We start from the raw sequence: 17,175 nt of genomic DNA on the forward strand, positions 1-17,175 counted from the left end.
ACGGCAAACCGTAGACCCAGAGGTTAAATCTGGATTGGGAGGCCACGAGTTCTGAGAAAAGCCACAATTCACAGTTCGTCACCAGGGGATGTAGAACCGATAGGAATGTTAGGAATGGTGGGAATGTTAGGAATGGTGGGGTCCCTACTCCCAGCATTGGGGTCCACCAGGGACGCCCTCACCGCAGGGAACGTGTTATACGCACCCTGCTTCACAGAAGCAACAATGGCTCTCCAGTCCCTGGGGACAACTAAACCTTGACTGGCTCCAGTACCCACTGTAAATGGAGGTTCTAGACCCTTCCCCCCAAAAAATTTCACAAATTTTGGTATAGGACTCCCGGAAGTGAGCCCATGGGTCACTAGCCAGGAACGTGATGTAGCCCCAAACAGGCTCCCGGGGTGTCAGATAGTCCTGGGACGTCTCGTACTCAGGATACAGCACCTCCACACCCCCCCCCTGCCCCCGACAATTGTCACAGGACCCTCTCAATCCTCTGCCCGGGCTACAAGAAGGTGAGCATCCTGGGACCACAGGAAAGCATGAAAAAGAGTGGAAGGAGGGCATCAAGGAAGAAATAAAGCCTGCCCAAGGACGGCCAGCCTGGCCTGCAGGGGGGACGCTGCCCACCCACTCCCCCAGCCGCCCTGTGCTCACCTCCGAGGCAGTGCCTGTCTCCAGGAGTGCAGCCACCACGTAAGCCGTCAACGGGACTGTGCCGTGGATCCCACCCTGCAAGAGGACTTTGGAGCCTCACCCTGAGCCAGAGGGGACAGCCCCTGACCTCCTACTGGCCCGAGACAGCACCGGGGAGTGGGGGAGGGGGCAGGGCTAAGGCACCAGAAGGAGGCGGAGAGGCCACTCACCTGGATGTCCTTGTTCAGGATCCTGCCCACGGCCGGGAAGGAGCCATCCCCCCGCTGCTGCTGGATGATCCAGCCCTTGGCAGCCGCCAGCTCCTGCGGGTCGATGAAGATGAAGCTTCGTGCCTGGGCAAAGGACTTCAGGACAAAGGCCGTGAGCCTAAAACAGGATGAGGCAGGGGCTGGGAGGGCCATGGGTCGGGGACGGTGGTGCAGAAAAGGTCACCTCCCGTGGGCACCCCGAGGAACCGTGCACACTCCCTGCACTGCCCGAGTCTCTGCTTCCTCCCCTATAACACAGGAGGGTCCAGCTTGCCCTCTCGGGGGCTGTTGTGAGCACTCCAGGGAAGTGTGTGGGCACCCAGCAGGGCCCAGTGACAGAGGCCTGCCTCCCTGCAGCACCAGGGTCTGGCACTCAAGGCCTTCCCGGGAACTGGTCCAGCCCTGCCTCCCCCTGCCATATGCAGGAGACCTTCCTTGTTACCCCTCCACAGCCACTCCCTGAGAGATCCCCAGTCTTCCAGAGAGATCTCCAGTCTTTCTTGGAAGCCTGCAGCCAGGTGCCTTAGATGCTTAGACGCCTGATGGCCCCACCCAGCCACAGTTGGGGGCATTTCAGTCCCTGGCCCTGAGAGTGACTTTAGAATGGGCACATGCGGTGATGCTGGGAGCAGCTGCTGCAATTTTGCCACCATGAGGGGAGCAGCCACTGTGCTGAGAGAGCCCACAGGGGCCCAAGGAAAGACCCGGGGCCCCGATGCATTGTGGGCCTTCCAGAGTGGCCAACCCTGTGGCCTCCCCAGCACTGTGGCATGAACTGGCATTCAGAATTGCCTATCGGCCAGATTTCTGTGGCTTGAAGTTGGTAACGTTCCGCCAACCCACTAGCCTCAGCTACGTGTCCAGGCACGTTTCCCTTCCCGTTTACACAGGACGAGGTCCCACTTGTCTCTCAACACTCAGCCCACGTGCCTCTGCCCGGAGGAAGCCTCTCGGGCACCCCCGCTCTGGGATGGGCTCTCTGGACCCTCAAGACCCCCGCCTGGCCTCCCCACAGCCCACCTCTGGGTCACAGTTGCCCATCCCTGGCTTTGCGGCCTGTGCCTTGCTCACCCCGCACCCCTCCCCGCTCTGTCACGGTGCACCCGAGTGACTTAGTTGATGGGACCGGGGGATGAATGAGGGGGTGAAAAATAATCACGGGGGTGAAAAATAAACACTGGATGGAAACCAAGGAGCCAAGAGGGACGAGCGATAGAACTGTCGGCGGGAGAACGCCCCACTCAGGACGGGGGCGCGGTCCCCGCTCCTCAAAACCCGGTGGCTCCCCCCCGCCACGCCCATCAGGTGGCTGGCGTCCAAACAGCACAAACCAACAAGTGTTGGCAAGAATGTGGAGAGACCGGAGCCCTGTGTGCTGCTAAAGAAACAGGAAGTGGTGGGTCAGTGGTTCCCTGACAGGCTAAAGGCAGCGTTCCCATGCGACCCGGCGGTCCCACTTCTGGGGATATCCCCAAATACGAAAGCGGGGTCTCAAGGAGATATTTGTGCACCCGTGTTCCCAGCAGCTCTGTGGCCCTCGACACCATGGGAGCCCCCCCAGCTGTCCAGACTGATGAACAGAGTAACAAAACCGGGCGTATCCATACGCTAGATATTTATTACTCGGCCTTAAGAGGGAAAGAAACTTTGACACCTGCTCAGCGCGCGTGAATCTCGAGCACATGCTCGCAGTCTCATAAAAGCACAACGCGGGGTGCCTGGGGGGCTCAGTCAGTTAAGCATCTGACTGCAGCTCAGGTCATGATCTCGCGGCTCGTGGGTTCGAGCCCCGCGTCGGGCTCTGTGCTGACAGCTCGGAGCCTGGAGCCTCTTCCGATTCTGTGTCTTTCTCTCTCTCTCTCTGCCCCTCCTCCACTCACACTCTTTCTCTCTCAAAAATAAGCATTAACAAAAAGTTTTTTCAGGGGCGCCTGGGTGGCTCAGTCGGTTGAGCGTCCGTCTTCGGCTCCAGTCATGATCTCACAGCTCGTGGGTTCGAGCCCCGCGTTGGGCTCTGTGCTGACAGCCCGGAGCCCGGAGCCTGTTTCCGATTCTGTGCCTCCCTGTCTCTCTTCCCCTCCCCTGCTCGCGCTCTGTCTATCTCTCTCAAAATTAAAGAAACATTAAAAAAAAAAAACAAAGTTTTTTCAAAAAGAGTTCTGGGGAGATGGACAGTAAGGACCGTATGAGAGGGTGAATGTACTCGATGTCACCGCACTGGATGCTTAAGATGATGAAGATGATAAGTTTTGTTTCTGTACTTTACCAAAACTAAAAAAAAAGGAAAAGGAAAAGGAAAGGAAAAGAAAGAAACTCAAGTGGTGGCTCTGGGCTCTGTTGACGTGAATCGCCAAAATGCGAAATAGCCCCATACCCTAAAACCTGTGCGTGCCTGCCCCAGGAGTCCACTGGTCCCGGCCACTCTCCCTCCGGGACCCTGAAGCCCCATCTCTGCCCTGGACGCCCCAAAAGCCAAAGGGAAACCAGGCCCCAGGCTGCTGTGCCCACACACGCCCCCGACTTCAGCCTCCAGGCGGTGGTATGGCCTCTCCCAGCCCACCCCCTTCCTACTCCGGGTCACCCCTATTTCTGGGTCCAGTGGTCTCTGAAGAGACCAGAACGCCCAGGACCTGCTCCCGAGGGGCTGGAGGGCAGGGGCTCCACCTGGGGCACTGCGGCAACAGCAGCAGAACCCCCCTCCCTCGCCGCACCCGGGGCCCAGCACACCTGCTCACGTCCTGCCCTCTGAATCCCGGGGGAGCAGGGGTCACGGCTGTCTCCAATTCCCAGCCAGGCCCCCCGGTCACCCCGGGGATCTGGCCCCGAGCGTCCTGGCCCTGCTGTGCTGCACGTGAGGCTGTGGTTCCGGGGTGGGGGGGGAGGTGGAGAGACCCCGCGGCCATGCCCTCCGGAGTGGGGACTCACCACATGCTCCCCGATGCGTCCCGATCCCCGAAGGCGCTGTAGGAGCCGTCCCGGTGCCTGTAGGTCAGCTGCCGCTGGTAACCTGCGGGGCAAAAGGAGGGGTCGGCATCCTGGCGAGCCGCTGGGACTGGGCCTCGTCCTACCGTGGGACCTCCACGTGATGTAATACTCCCATCCGGGAGTCCCACGCTCACAGCCGAGGCCCTGGAAACTTCCCCACCACCCACAACCGGAGGAACCCCACTCCACGGGTGCAACCGAAACCTCCACTCTATTCCTCTCGCTCCCTGACGTCACCTCTTTGTCACCCCTGCTCACATACCCATCACGCCTGGGTGGTCGGTGACGTGCACCATCTCGAGGCAGCACCCTCTGTCCCTGGGGGTGGGCACTATGCCACAAGAGCTTGGTGTGCTCAGCGAACAGAAGAGCAAGGGGGCAGGGGAGGGAGGGGAGGCGGCCACTCGGGCCACCCTGGGGGTCTGGCCTTGCTGCCAGGGCAGCAGGGGGGGCATGGGCGGTGTGAGCGGGGCTGGGACGCAAGGGGACATGGGCAGTGGGTGGTCTGTAGGGTCCAGGGAGGAAGCAGGCAGACCGGGAGGTGGGCACCGTCCAGGCGGGCAAGGACGACGGGCCGCCCCGGATCAGGTGGTGGAGACAGTGTGGGCAGAGACGCTGAGGCCCGGAGGAAAGAAAGATCTGGAGAGCAGCAAGGTTTGCAACTTCCCCGCTGGAAGGACGGTGCTGCGCCCTCGGAGGTGGGAAGAGAAGAAGGGAGCGCTATACCGGATGGACAGTGACCCCCCCCCAAATTCATGGCCACCTGGAACCCCAAAATGGGACCTTACGGGGAATAAGGGTCTTTGCAGATTCAATTATGCGGAAGATCTCCAGATGAGATCATCGTGGAATAAGGGAGGACCGAGATCCAAGGACTGATGTGCTTAGAAGACAGGAGAGGCAGAAATAGAGACGCAGGAAAAAGCCCTGTGAAGACGGAAGCAGGGAGCACGGGGATGTGTCTACAGGACGGGCTCCCCCAGAGCCCCCAGACGGAACCAACCCTGTTGAACCTTGACTTTGGACTTCTGGCGCCCGGAGCTGAGAGTGAATCTAGTCCTGTTCTGAGTCACCCAGCGGGTGGTACAGGCATCCCTCAGAAATACCGCGGGTTCGGTTCCAGACCCGTTTGCAATAAACCGTGTCAAATGAATTTTTTTGGTTTTCCAGTATATTTAAGAGTTATGGTTACGCTACACTATAGTCCGCGAAGCCTGCGACAGCATTATGTCTAAGATAACAATGTACGTGCCTTGGTTTATTTAATTTAAAAATACCGGGGCGCCTGGGTAGCTGAGTCAGTTGAGCGTCCAGCTCTTGGTTTCGGCTCAGGTCCTGACCTCACGGTTCGTGAGTTCGGGCCCCACATGGGCCTCCGTGCCAACCGTGCAGGGCCTGCTTGGGATTCTCTCTCCCCTCTGCGCCTCCCCTGCTGTGCACGTGTGCGTGCGCTCTCTCTCAAAATAAATATATTTTTTAAAAATTAAAAAAAAAAGAAAAACTTTAAAATATCATGGCCAGGGGCGCCTGGGTGGCGCAGTCGGTTAAGCGTCCGACTTCAGCCAGGTCACGATCTCGCGGTCCGGGAGTTCGAGCCCCGCGTCGGGCTCTGGGCTGATGATGGCTCAGAGCCTGGAGCCTGTTTCGGATTCTGTGTCTCCCTCTCTCTCTGCCCCTCCCCCGTTCATGCTCTGTCTCTCTCTGTCCCAAAAATAAACGTTGAAAAAAAAATTAAAAAAATAAAATAAAATAAAATATCATGGCCAAAAAGATGCTAACCGTCATCTGAGCCTTCTGCGAGTCGTAATCTTTTTGCTGGTGGAGGGTCCTGCCTCCACGTGACGGCTGCTGACTGATCGGGGTGGTGGTCGCTCACGGCTGGGGTGGCTGTGGCAATGTCTTAAATAAGACAGTAGTAAAGTTCGCTGCGTCGAAGGAGCCCTCCTTTCACGAGCGACTTCTCTGCAGCACGCGATGCTGTTTGGTGGCATTTCACCCACGGTGGGACTTCTCTCGGAATCGGAGTCCGTCCCCTCAAATCCCGCTGCCGCCGCCCCCTCCACTCTGCCTCTGTGACGTTCTGAACCCTGTGTCGTCGTTCCAACCGTCTTCACGGCATCTTCACCAGGAGCAGATTGCAGCTCAAGAAGCCTGCTTTCCTCGTCCGTTAGAAGCAACTCCTCTTCCGTTCAAGCTTTAGCACAAGATCGCGGCAACGCCAATATAACAACAATCTGGGAGTTCGAAGTATCGCAGGAATCACCAAAATGTGGCGGAGTGAGCAAATGCTGTCGGGAAAGCGGAGCTGGTGGGCTTGCTTTGATGCGGGGCTCTCAGAAACCTTCGACTTGGAAAAAACGCCCTCCCTGCGAAGCGTCTGCACTTGTGAAGGCGGGCCCAGGAAGCGAACACCAGCGAGCGTGCAGAAAACCGGTAGAGTCTGAAATGCCAATTGGCTGAAGGGCACAGGGTCTGGCTGTCCAAGAGAGGTCCGCGCTGCTGGTTACGACTAGGGGTGGCCTTCAAGGCCCTTTGCCGGGATGGATTCAGCAACCTGAGCGTCCCCAGCCACAGACTGAGCGGGCTTGGCCTTCCCAGCAGTCTTTGGTCAGCCCTCATCAGGCCAGATTTTCAGCCCATGGCAACCCACCTTACTTTTCCATCGAAGGGCTGTACATTTTCATCATGACGTCTCGCTGTTTCCTTTTCCCGTTGAGGACGGATGGTTCTAGGTCATCAGGACTGCTTTTGGAGATCTCATCCAGAAGCACAGTCACTGGGAACCTTAACAGGCCAGGAGGCAGGAACCCCAGGCTCGCCTCAGGGATCAAGGCGCTGTCGTGCCTCAGTTTCCCCATCGGAGAGGGGCCCGGCATCATCTGGGCTGGGCACGTGCCAGTCTTTCTTGAAAGCAGAACCCTCCAACGTTGTGGCCGTGGGCTCTCATCTCACCCTGGCGGGGACCTAGTGCCCTGGCTGGCTGATCCAGCAGAGCCTGGGATCTCAGAAGCCCCCACCACTCGCCCCTGAATGGTCTCAGGCTGGCTGCTTCCGGGACTCTCGCTTTGCTCATCTGGGAAATGAGGACCATTGGTCTGGGGGTGGCCGGGACGGTGACTTGGGGCAGCACGGGTAGAAGTGCACGGACCTGCCCGCTGTGGATGCCAGCTTCACAGACGGGTCAAACCTTCTCCTTCCTCTCCTTCACTCCACCTCCAGCCCAGGGCCAGGAGCACACCCCAGGAGGCCCCAGGACCTTGGCATCAACTGATCTTAACTCCCTTGCTACACACATAGGTAAGAAACCAAGGCACTGAGAACAGACCCTGCCTGAGGACACACAGCAGGCGCCCGTGACAGAGGCGAGGCTACGGTCTCCCTTGTCCCCCCTCCCTGCAGGGCCAAGACGTGAAGAGGAAGCTGAGGTCAGGGCACTCAGAGGTCCTACCCTCCACACACAGGGCTGCTCCCTACTCTGAGGATCTGATTCCTGGCGACGGAAGACATTCAGCGCTGCGTCATTTCTGATACTCGGTGCTGTGTTGCTCTTTTGTGAAGATATTCAACGCTGTATTGTTTAGGGGGGAAACTCGAGAAATATCCCAACGTGTCTAAGAGAGGAGTTTAGCAAGCCGTAGTTCATAAACGTATTATGATGGACATGGGGATTACAGGGAACCTTTCGTTTCTTTTCTTCTAAATGTTTACTTATTTTTTTTTTAATTTTTTTTTTTCAATGTTTATTTATTTTGGGGACAGAGAGAGACAGAGCATGAACGGGGGAGGGGCAGAGAGAGAGGGAGACACAGAATTGGAACCAGGCTCCAGGCTCTGAGCCATCAGCCCAGAGCCCGACGCGGGGCTCGAACTCACGGACCGCGAGATCGTGACCTGGCTGAAGTCGGACGCTCAACCGACTGCGCCACCCAGGCGCCCCTAAATGTTTACTTATTTTTGAGAGAGCACGCGCACGAGCAGGAGAAGGGCAGAGACAGAGGGGGACAGAGAATCCCAAGCAGGCTCCGCACCAACAGCAGAAAGGCCGATGCAGGCTCGAACCTACGAACTGCAAGATCGTGACCTGAGCCGAAGTCGGGGGCTTAACCGGCTGAGCCACTGAGGTGCCTTTCATTTTTCTTTTGCTATACCTTATTTATTAAAAAATTTTTTTTAAGTTTATTTATTTTTGAAAGAGAGACAGACAGAATGTGAGCAGGGGAGAAGCAGAGAGAGAGGGAAACACAGAATCATAAGCAGGCTCCGGGCTCTGAGCTGTCAGCACAGAGCCCGACGTGGGGCTTGAACCCGTGAACCATGAGATCATGACCTGAGCCGAAGTCAGATGCTTAACCAACTGAGCCACGCAGGCGCCCCTATATCCCTTTTCTAATGTTTGTTATATTGCTATTATATTGCTCTGTTAAAAAAAACCCAACATTCTTATTTATTTTTATTAATATTATTATTTTTTTTTATTTTTAATGTTTATTTATTATTGAGAGAGACAAAGCGTGAGTGGGAGAGGGGCAGAGAGAGACAGAGACACAGAATCCAAAGTGGGCTCCAGGTTCTGAGCTGTTAGCACAGAGCCCGACACAGGACCCGAACCCACGAACCTTGAGATCATGACCTGAGCCGAAGTCGGACGCTTAACCAACTGAGCCACCCAAGTGCCCTTATTTTTATAATTTTTTTTAATGTTTACTTATTTTTGAGAGAGAGACAGAGAGAGAGCAAGCGAGCGCGAGTGAACAGGGGAGGGGCAGAGAGAGGGAGACACAGAATCCAAAGCAGACTCCAGGCTTTGAGCTGTCAGCACAGAGCCCGATGCGGGGCTTGAACTTGCGAACTGTGAGATCATGACCTAAGCCAAAGTAGGATGCTTACCTGACTCAGCCACCCAGGCGCTCCCCCCAAAATCTGCATTTTTTAAAAGGTGCATCTCCTGTCCCCATAGCTGATTCCCAGCATTCAGAGCCTTGTCCTAAGGGGTGCAGACACGGGGCTCCTGCTGACAGCGACCAGGCGGGGGCTACCCCAAGTGGCCTCTTCCGCTCCCTTCCGTCCCTCCACATCCGCTGCACCAGGCACGTGGGCTGCCTCCCTCCCCGTGTCCTCCGCACCGTCACCCGGCCCCAGTACCTTGTACCAGGTAGTCAGTGGTCTCCCGCTCCACCTCCGGGCTGAGCTGCCGGGTTTTCTGAAGATACTTGAGGACAAAGATGTTGGGCGCAAAGTGGATCATGTTTTGCTCTCCACAGCCGAAGGGCAGCCGCAGGAGGCTGCTGAGGTGGTTCAGGGTCGGCCCCATGACGTCTCCTGGTGGGAAGGAGAACAGGGCTGGGCTGCAGGCTGGCCTCAACTGGCGCCCTGGTTGTACTCAGGACGGCTTTCCCCGAGGCGGCCTGTGGCCTCACACCAGCTCCCCACCCTCTGACGGCCGGCGCTGCCTTTGGGACTGGACCATGCCCTGTGCTCACGTGGCCCACCGGGTGTCCTGGCTTTGGCCGCCACCTGCTGCAACTCTCCCACACGCCTCCCTCTCTGCTCTCCAGTCTCAACTCGGTGTTCTCTCTCTCTCTCTCCCTTTTCATTATGCTGAATGCTCGTTTCTTTTTGGCTTTTAAAACGGGTACATTTAAAGCTATACATTTTCCTCTAAGTACGACTTTGGTTGCATCCCACACGTTGACGGGTCAATCCAGTCACTGTGGTTCCATTTTAAATATTTTTTTTTCTAACTTCCAATAGGAAATGTGATTTTCTCTTCAACCACAAGTATTTAGATCTTTAAAAAAAGTTTCTGTACACACACGATATTGTTGGTATACTTTTAAGTTCTTTTTTTGTTTGTTTTTGATTTCTCCTGTGCTTTCCTCCCTTCAGCACTCTGTCTTCCTCTTCTTGGCCTCTCTGCACCACACATGGCTGAACTCCTGCTGTTCCTGATCACACCTCCCTTCCTTCCTTGGCCTTTCCTCCTGCCCCACTGAGGCTGCCACTGCTCCTGCAGCCTCCATCCATGGCAGGGCCTGCCTAGCTACTTTCTCATCACCCTTCTCCGGGCTTTCCAGCTTCTTCTCCACCTTCTATTCCACTATGCTGAAGGCACTGGCACACAGGTCCTGGCCTTCACCCCCTCTCCATCCCTGCCCATCTGCTGGCTTCCCTTCACCCCTACCCAGGCCACTGACCCCCACGGCCATCTCTGACTCAGAAATGATAAACTCCCACTTCTTCTGATTGGGCCACAATCACCAACCTGTCTGGGCCCCAGGACTTCTGTTCTCCAGTGTGAGAGAGACCTGAGACCCCCGCATTGAGGACTGTCTGCCCTTCCTGGCCTCTTCCCCTCTTCCCAGCCTTCCAATACCCAACACCACATCCATCACAGAGGCCCCACTTTCCACTCCTGTAGTCGGGCTACAGGAGACCACCCACACCCTCCAGACCCCCCGTCACAGCCACTCGCTCCTGCTCAGGGAACGTTCTGGAAACTTGCCCCCCTCACCAGGACCCCCACCTTCTGCCCCGCACCCGGCTGACTTCACCTGCACTTTCTGTACTCTTGAGCATCACCCCATGCTCACTGCCCTCATGGAATTCGCCACCTGCCCCTCGTGGTTGCTTCACACAGGGCTTGGGTGGGCAGACTGGGAACTCCTCGAGGACAGGGCTGGGGTCATCTCAGGGTCTGCCCCGGCATGGAGGAAGCACCAAAGTGGCTGGTCAGGTGAGGCCCCAGGGGCACAGATTCCCCAGCACAGGCTGATGCGAGACCAAGCCCGGGGCGGATACCCTGCTCCTCGGCCTCAGTTCTCGCCTCTATACTCCCCAAGCCAGCAACAAGGCAGACGCACCTATGACAGAGGCTGCTGCCCGCTCTGACCCAGGGATGGCGCTGTGCGGGACTCCCAGGGTAAAGGCCTCACTGTAGCTCTCGTCCACCTCCACCTTCTTCCAGATGCGGAACTCACCCATGGAGCCCCAGCCAGTGGAGAAGCCGATGAATCGGACCTCCGGTGGCCTGGGGAGGGTCCAGGCCATGATGACAGACTCATTGGAAGGCTCTGGGCCATGGCCAACCTGGAAAAAGAGGCCAAGGCTGCTGGCTGCTGAATGCTGAAAGGAAGCGCTCAGGCAGCAGTGACACTGGCTACAGGGCTCACAGAGAAACCAAGGGTCACCTCATCCATTAAATGACCAACAAGAGACACAAGCATAGCACGTACAGTTTGCCAAGTCATCAGTTCCCTGGAACCCCTGGGCCTTTGCACATGCTATGCCCTCTGCCTGGAACATCCTCCACTCCCTAGTTTGCCTGGTGAACTCCTATGCATGCTTCAAAACCCAGTTTGGCTATGTACCTCTTCTAAGAAGCTGTTAGCTGCTCCTTTCCTATATCCTCTTTGCCTGGCCCGTAAAATGCCCCAGCCTCGATTTCACCTGCTTATATCCACTTTCCTTCCCCACGACGACCCTCTATACTTCAGCTCCCAGGTCCCCTGGGTGCCTCCTCCACCACAGCTCTCACCTTTTTATTTTATTTTTTTTATAAGTGACTCTAGGCAGACTGTGAGCAACCTGAGGTTGCGCCCTGTGTTTATCCCCCCCCTCCTCCTCGCCCCCTGTTAAGAGCTGGACACAGAGTAGGAAGCAGCAAATGCCAAGGAGCCCGGGGTTCCCACGCCCACCCCAGCCAGCCCAGCCGTGCCTGGATGAACCCGCCATGCCAGCTGATCCAGAACGTTCTGAATTCATCCCAGGACAGGATCTTGGCCGTGTACGTGCTGGCCACGGGGTCGCCCATCTTGCTGGTGGAGATCCAGGACCTGGTGTTCTGGTGCCCCCCCAGGACAATCTCTATCATGCCCGCTGTGTCCTGGGGTCCGGCGGACAAGGCCACGCGGGCATCATTGTGGGCTCGCACGGCCACATCAAAACGGGTGAGCCACAGCGGCCGCTGCACGTACTGGAACTCGTACTTGTTGGGCGTGGAGATGTGGACTCTCTCTGGACGGAGGGAAGGAGAGAGGGTGTTGAGGGGGCACCTGGAGGCATCCTGCCTCTCCCTGCCTGTGCCCAGAGCTGAGGATCAGGGCCCCTGGGGGGCCCGTCTCACTGTGGCTCTGCAGGCAGCTTCCTGAGCAACGGCGAACGGAGACGGCTTACCCACAGCTTTGCCGAGGGCACACGAAAGAGGAGATGCTCACGGGGCTAACTCCTACAAAAGCCCTGTACAGCCAGAGACTGCAAAATGCTGTTGCAGCTAATTCAGACCCAAGTCAAGGGAGAGCCAGACCGTGTTTGTGGGTCAGAGGACAACACGGCAGATACGGTAATTATTTCTCAAACTGACACACGGATTCGCGGCGATCCCAGTCAGAATCACGGGAGGGTCTTTTGCGGAAACGGCAAAGCCGATTCCACAATTTATATAGAAACGTAAAGGACCCAGAGGGTCAACACAACTTTGAAACGGAACCAGGTTGAAGGACTCACACCTGTGACATTGAGACGCGCTCGGAAGCGGCAGTAATCACGACAGTGTGGTACGGACATCAACCCAGGCTCACCAGAACAGCGAAGGGAGTCCAGACGCGGACCCGCTCATGTGCGAACAACTGATTTGCAACAAAGGTGAGAAGGCAATTCAACAGTGAAAATCCTTTCAACAGAGGGTGTCGGAACCACTAGTTACCCAGAGGCAGAAAAGGGAACTCAGGTCCACACCGCGCGTGGTTTTCCAAGGACCAACTCAAAACGGATCAGAGCTATTTTGTAAGCGTACAGCCTAATGCTTACAAACGTGGAGGAGAACGTGGAGGAATTGGAAAAGATTTCTTTCTTTTAAAATCTTTTTTAAGTTTATTTTATGAGAGAGGGACAGAGTGCGAATGGGGGAGGGGCAGAGAGAGAGGGAGACACAGAATCGGAAGCAGGCTCCGGGCTCTGAGCTGTCAGCGCAGAGCCCGGCGCGGGGCTCGAACCCACGAACCGTGAGATCATGACCTGAACCAAAGTCAGACGCTTAACCAACTGAGCTACCCAGGCGCCCCAAGATTTCTCTTTTTTAAAGTTCATTTATTCATTTGGAAAGAGAGAGAGAGCGCACACGTGGGGGAGAGGCAAAGAGGGAAAGAGAGAATCCCAAGCGTGGAGCCTGGTGCGGGGCTCAAACTCATTAACTGCGAGATCATGACCTGAGCCATAATCAAGAGTTGGGACACCCAACCAACTGAGCCACCCAGATGCCCCTGGAAAAGATTTCTTTTAGATACAGCAAAAGCATAATCCATAAAATGAAAAACTGGTAAACTGGGCCACATCAACATGAAAAACTTCTAAAAAAAAAAAAAAAGAAAGAAAAGAAAAACCTCCGGTCTTATAAACACACTATTAAGAGAAAAGACAAGCCACATATTGGGAGAAATGTCTCTGCGAAGCATTCATCTGATAAATGACTTGTAACAAGAATAAATTTATAAAAACTTCCAAAAGTCAACGTAAAATAAACATTAAAAGATCTAACCAGACACTTCACCAGAAAAGATACATTAATAGTAAACAGGCACATGAAAAGATGCTCGAATGAGGGAAATGCATATCAAAACCAGAATAAGATACCATCAGGCACCTATCGGAAGGGCGAAAAGTAATCAGAGGGACAACACCAGGCGTGGGCGAGGAGCGGGAAGAAGTGATTCTCGCCCCCTGCTGGTGAGAATGCAAAATGGGACTAGCACTTTGGAAAACAGTGTGATCATTTCTTAAAAGGTTGAACACATACCTACTGTATGATTTAGCTATTTCACTCATAGGTACAGACTCAAGAGAAAGGAAAACATATTATCCATACAAAGACTTGCACATGAACATTCATAGAAGCTTTATTGGAAATAGCCCCAAACTAGAAATAACTCAAATATCCATCAGCAGGTCAATGAACAAAATGCAATACACCTATTCAATGGAGGCCCACTCGGCCTTAAAATGATTGAATTAGTGACACACACAACGTGAATGAATCTCAGCATTTTTATGCTGAGTGAAAGAAACCAGAGAAAAAGAGTACATTTTTATGATTCCATTTATATAAAAGTCTAGAAAGTGCGAAGTAATCTATAGAGACAGGAAACAGGTCAGTAGTTCCCTGGTGACAAGACTAGAAACAGGGGTGAGTGATTACAAGGGGGCATGACTTTTGGGGTTAATGGAAATCTTCATTATCTTAGATGTGGTAGTTTCACAGATGTACACAGATGTCAACACTTCCCAAATTGTACGCCTAAGATACGTGTGATTTATTGTATGTCAATTATACCTCAATCAACATGTTTAAAATATTACTGACTTTACTTTGAATACAACTGTACATTCAGCCTAGTGTAAATTATGATTTTAAAAAAGTAGAAACAGGGGCACCTGGGTGGCTCAGTCGGTTAAGCATCCAACTTTAGCTCAGGTCATGATCTCACAGTTCGTGGGTTCGAGCCCTGTGTCAGGCTCTGTGCTGATAGCTGGAGCCTGGAGCCTGCTTCAGATTCTGTCTCTCTCTCTCTCTCTGCCTCTCCCCCAGCACTTTCTCTCTCTCCCTCTTTCTGTCTCAAAAATAAATAAACATGTACAAAATAAGAAGAAAATTCTATAGTGGTCAAATCCTGGAACAGTCATTTGATAGAACATACTGAAGCTGTTTTGAAATGCTGTTTATAAAGTCTTTACAATAAACAAAGAAAAGTGCTCGAGATGTGTTAAATGAGCAAGGCAGACCACAGAATTATTTAGCTCACGAGTCACAACTATGTTAAAACAAACAATAATCAACCGTATGCAACCAAATCTAACAAAATGTTAGAAAAGGTCATCTTTGGATGAGAACCAGAGGAGATATTTTTCCTTCTTTCTATCTTCCTAAGTTTCCTGTAATACACAAGTATTGCTTTTGCTTTTCCCAATTTTTACAATTGTGGTAAAATACAAATAATGTAAAGTGTGTCTGTCCTCTTAATCATTTCTATGTGTCCAGTTCAGGAGTATCAAATACAGTCCTATTGTGCAAACATCATCACTGTTTCTCCTTGCAAAACTGTAACTCTGTCCCCATTAAACACTAAGCTGCCATCCCCTCCCCACAACCCCTGGCTCCCACCATCTACTTTCTGTCTCTCTGATTTTGACTTCTCTAAGTACCTCATATTAGTGGAATCATACGGTATTTGTACCTATGTGTCACTTTTAAAAATGTTTTTATTTTACTTTTGCTGAGATAACTGTACATTCACATATGACTGTAAGAAATAACACAGAGAGGGGCGCCTGGGTGGCGCAGTCGGTTAAGCGTCCAACTTCAGCCAGGTCACGATCTCGCGGTCCGTGAGTTCGAGCCCCGCGTCAGGCTCTGGGCTGATGGCTCAGAGCCTGGAGCCTGGTTCCGATTCTGTGTCTCCCTCTCTCTCTGCCCCTCCCCCGTTCATGCTCTGTCTCTCTCTGTCCCAAAAATAAATAAATGTTGAAAAAAAATTTTTAAGAAATAACACAGAGAGATTGTCCTCTGGACCCAGTTGTCCCCAGGGGTATCTGGCAAGATTCTAGTACAACATCACAACCAGGATATTGACATCGATACAACCCATTGATCTTGTTCAGATTTCCCCAATTTTATTTGTACAAGATCCCTCCTATTGGCCTTTATCACCATACCCACACTCTTCCTCCCCATCCCAGCCATGGCTAATATAACCTCCATTTCGAAAATTTTGTCATTTCAAAAAATACTGCAAACAGAATAATTTATGGACCCTATTGGGATTGAGGGTTTTTTTCCCCCCACTCAATCCCCTTCACCCAGATAGCTGCGTATGTCAATAGCTCATTCCTTTTTATCACTAAATAGCATTCCAAGGTAGGAATGTACCGTGATTTGCTTATCCACTCATCCACTGAAGGGCACCTAGGCTGTTTCCAGTTTGGGGCTATTACAAATAAAGCTGATATGAACATTTATGTACGGGTTTTTGTGTGAACATAAATCTTTGTTTCTCTGGGGAAAATGCCTCGTAGTGCAATTTCTGGGTGGTACGCATGGAGCATGCGTAGCTTTTTAAGAAACTCCCAGCAGCAGCCACACCATTTTACAATTCCCACCAGCAACGTATGAATGATCCTCTTTCTCCCCATCCTCGCCGTCTTTTACTGCTGTCACTATTTTTTTTTTTACTTTAGTCATTCTGATAAGCGTGCCTTGACAACTTACCGTGCTCTATTTTGCATTTTGCTAACGGTTAACGATGTCGAACGTCCTTGTGCCTATCTGTCACCTGTATGCCTTCTTTGGTGAACTGTTTGTTCCTTTTTCCCACTTTCTAACTGGATCGTTTGATATTCTAGATACTAGTCTTTTGTCAGACCTGTGTCCGGAAGTATTTTCTCCCAGTCTGTAACTTGTATTTCCTCCTCTTAATGGCATCTTTTGCAAAGCAGTTTTTCATTTTGATAAGGTCCATTTATGAGTCTCCTTTTATGGGTGATGCTTTTTGGTATCATGTCTAAAAACCCTTTACCCAGCCCCGGATCCCAAAGGTTTCTCAGAAATTTTCTCACAAATTTTTCCTAAAAGTTTTATCATTTTACATGTAAGTCCACGATCCATTTGAGTTAATTCTCATATGAAGTGGGATCTTTAGGTCAAAGTTCATGCTTTTACCAATCATGTCCAATTACTCTATCACCATTTGTTGAAAAGGCTCTCGGGGCGCCTGGGTGGCACAGTCGGTTAAGCGGCCGACTTTGGCTCAGGTCACGATCTCGCGGTCCGTGAGTTCGAGCCCTGTGTCGGGCTCTGGGCTGACAGCTCAGAGCCTGGAGCCTGTTTCAGATTCTGTGTCTCCCTCTCTCTCTGCCCCTCCCCCGTTCATGCTCTCTCTCTGTCCCAAAAATAAAAACAAAGCAAACAAACAAAAAAAACGTTGAAAAGGCTCTCCTCCCTTCGTTGACCTGCTTTTGCACCTCTGTCAAAATTCGTTTCAGCTTGTAAGTGATGCATTGCTGTTTAATACACAAAGGGCGGGGGGGGGGGGGGGTGGCGGGTGAATGTCAAGAGGAAGCCTGTGTCTAGAGTGGTCCATGTGGGGCCGGTCACGCTGGATGCCTTGGCAACGGGGAGGTGCTGTACCTGGGGAGCCGACAATCCCCGGGGACTCAGCTCAGATCCTCAGCTCGGCCACCTGGCAAAGCCTGCTGGGTGCTGCCCAGTGCCAGGCCAGGCCTGAGCTCCTCTGGGAGG

General features: G+C 53.1%; 1 protein-coding gene and 1 non-coding gene across 7 annotated transcripts in view; both read right to left on the reverse strand.

Moving 5' to 3' along the window:
• CPAMD8 (C3 and PZP like alpha-2-macroglobulin domain containing 8) overlaps window positions 1-17,175 on the reverse strand; it is an 84,395-nt gene that overhangs the window by 16,092 nt on the left and 51,128 nt on the right. For all 6 annotated transcript variants that reach the window (XR_007147247.1, XM_047834707.1, XM_047834693.1 and 3 more), the window contains 6 exons: window positions 11,605-11,903; window positions 10,751-10,976; window positions 9,033-9,209; window positions 3,831-3,912; window positions 867-1,023; window positions 658-732 (listed from right to left, as the gene is read on the reverse strand). Coding sequence is in view for 5 of the 6 variants with exons in the window: in XM_047834707.1 (XP_047690663.1) it covers window positions 658-732; window positions 867-1,023; window positions 3,831-3,912; window positions 9,033-9,209; window positions 10,751-10,976; window positions 11,605-11,903 (1,016 nt within the window). In the remaining variant the exon portion in view is untranslated. The remainder of the gene's footprint in view (window positions 1-657; window positions 733-866; window positions 1,024-3,830; window positions 3,913-9,032; window positions 9,210-10,750; window positions 10,977-11,604; window positions 11,904-17,175) is intronic.
• On the reverse strand, window positions 12,860-12,944 carry TRNAQ-UUG (transfer RNA glutamine (anticodon UUG)). Its single transcript has one exon. It is a non-coding gene; the product is annotated as a tRNA-Gln (tRNA).

The sequence above is a fragment of the Prionailurus viverrinus genome, chromosome A2 (assembly GCF_022837055.1).
Source record: "Prionailurus viverrinus isolate Anna chromosome A2, UM_Priviv_1.0, whole genome shotgun sequence".
Classification (NCBI taxonomy): domain Eukaryota; kingdom Metazoa; phylum Chordata; class Mammalia; order Carnivora; family Felidae; genus Prionailurus; species Prionailurus viverrinus.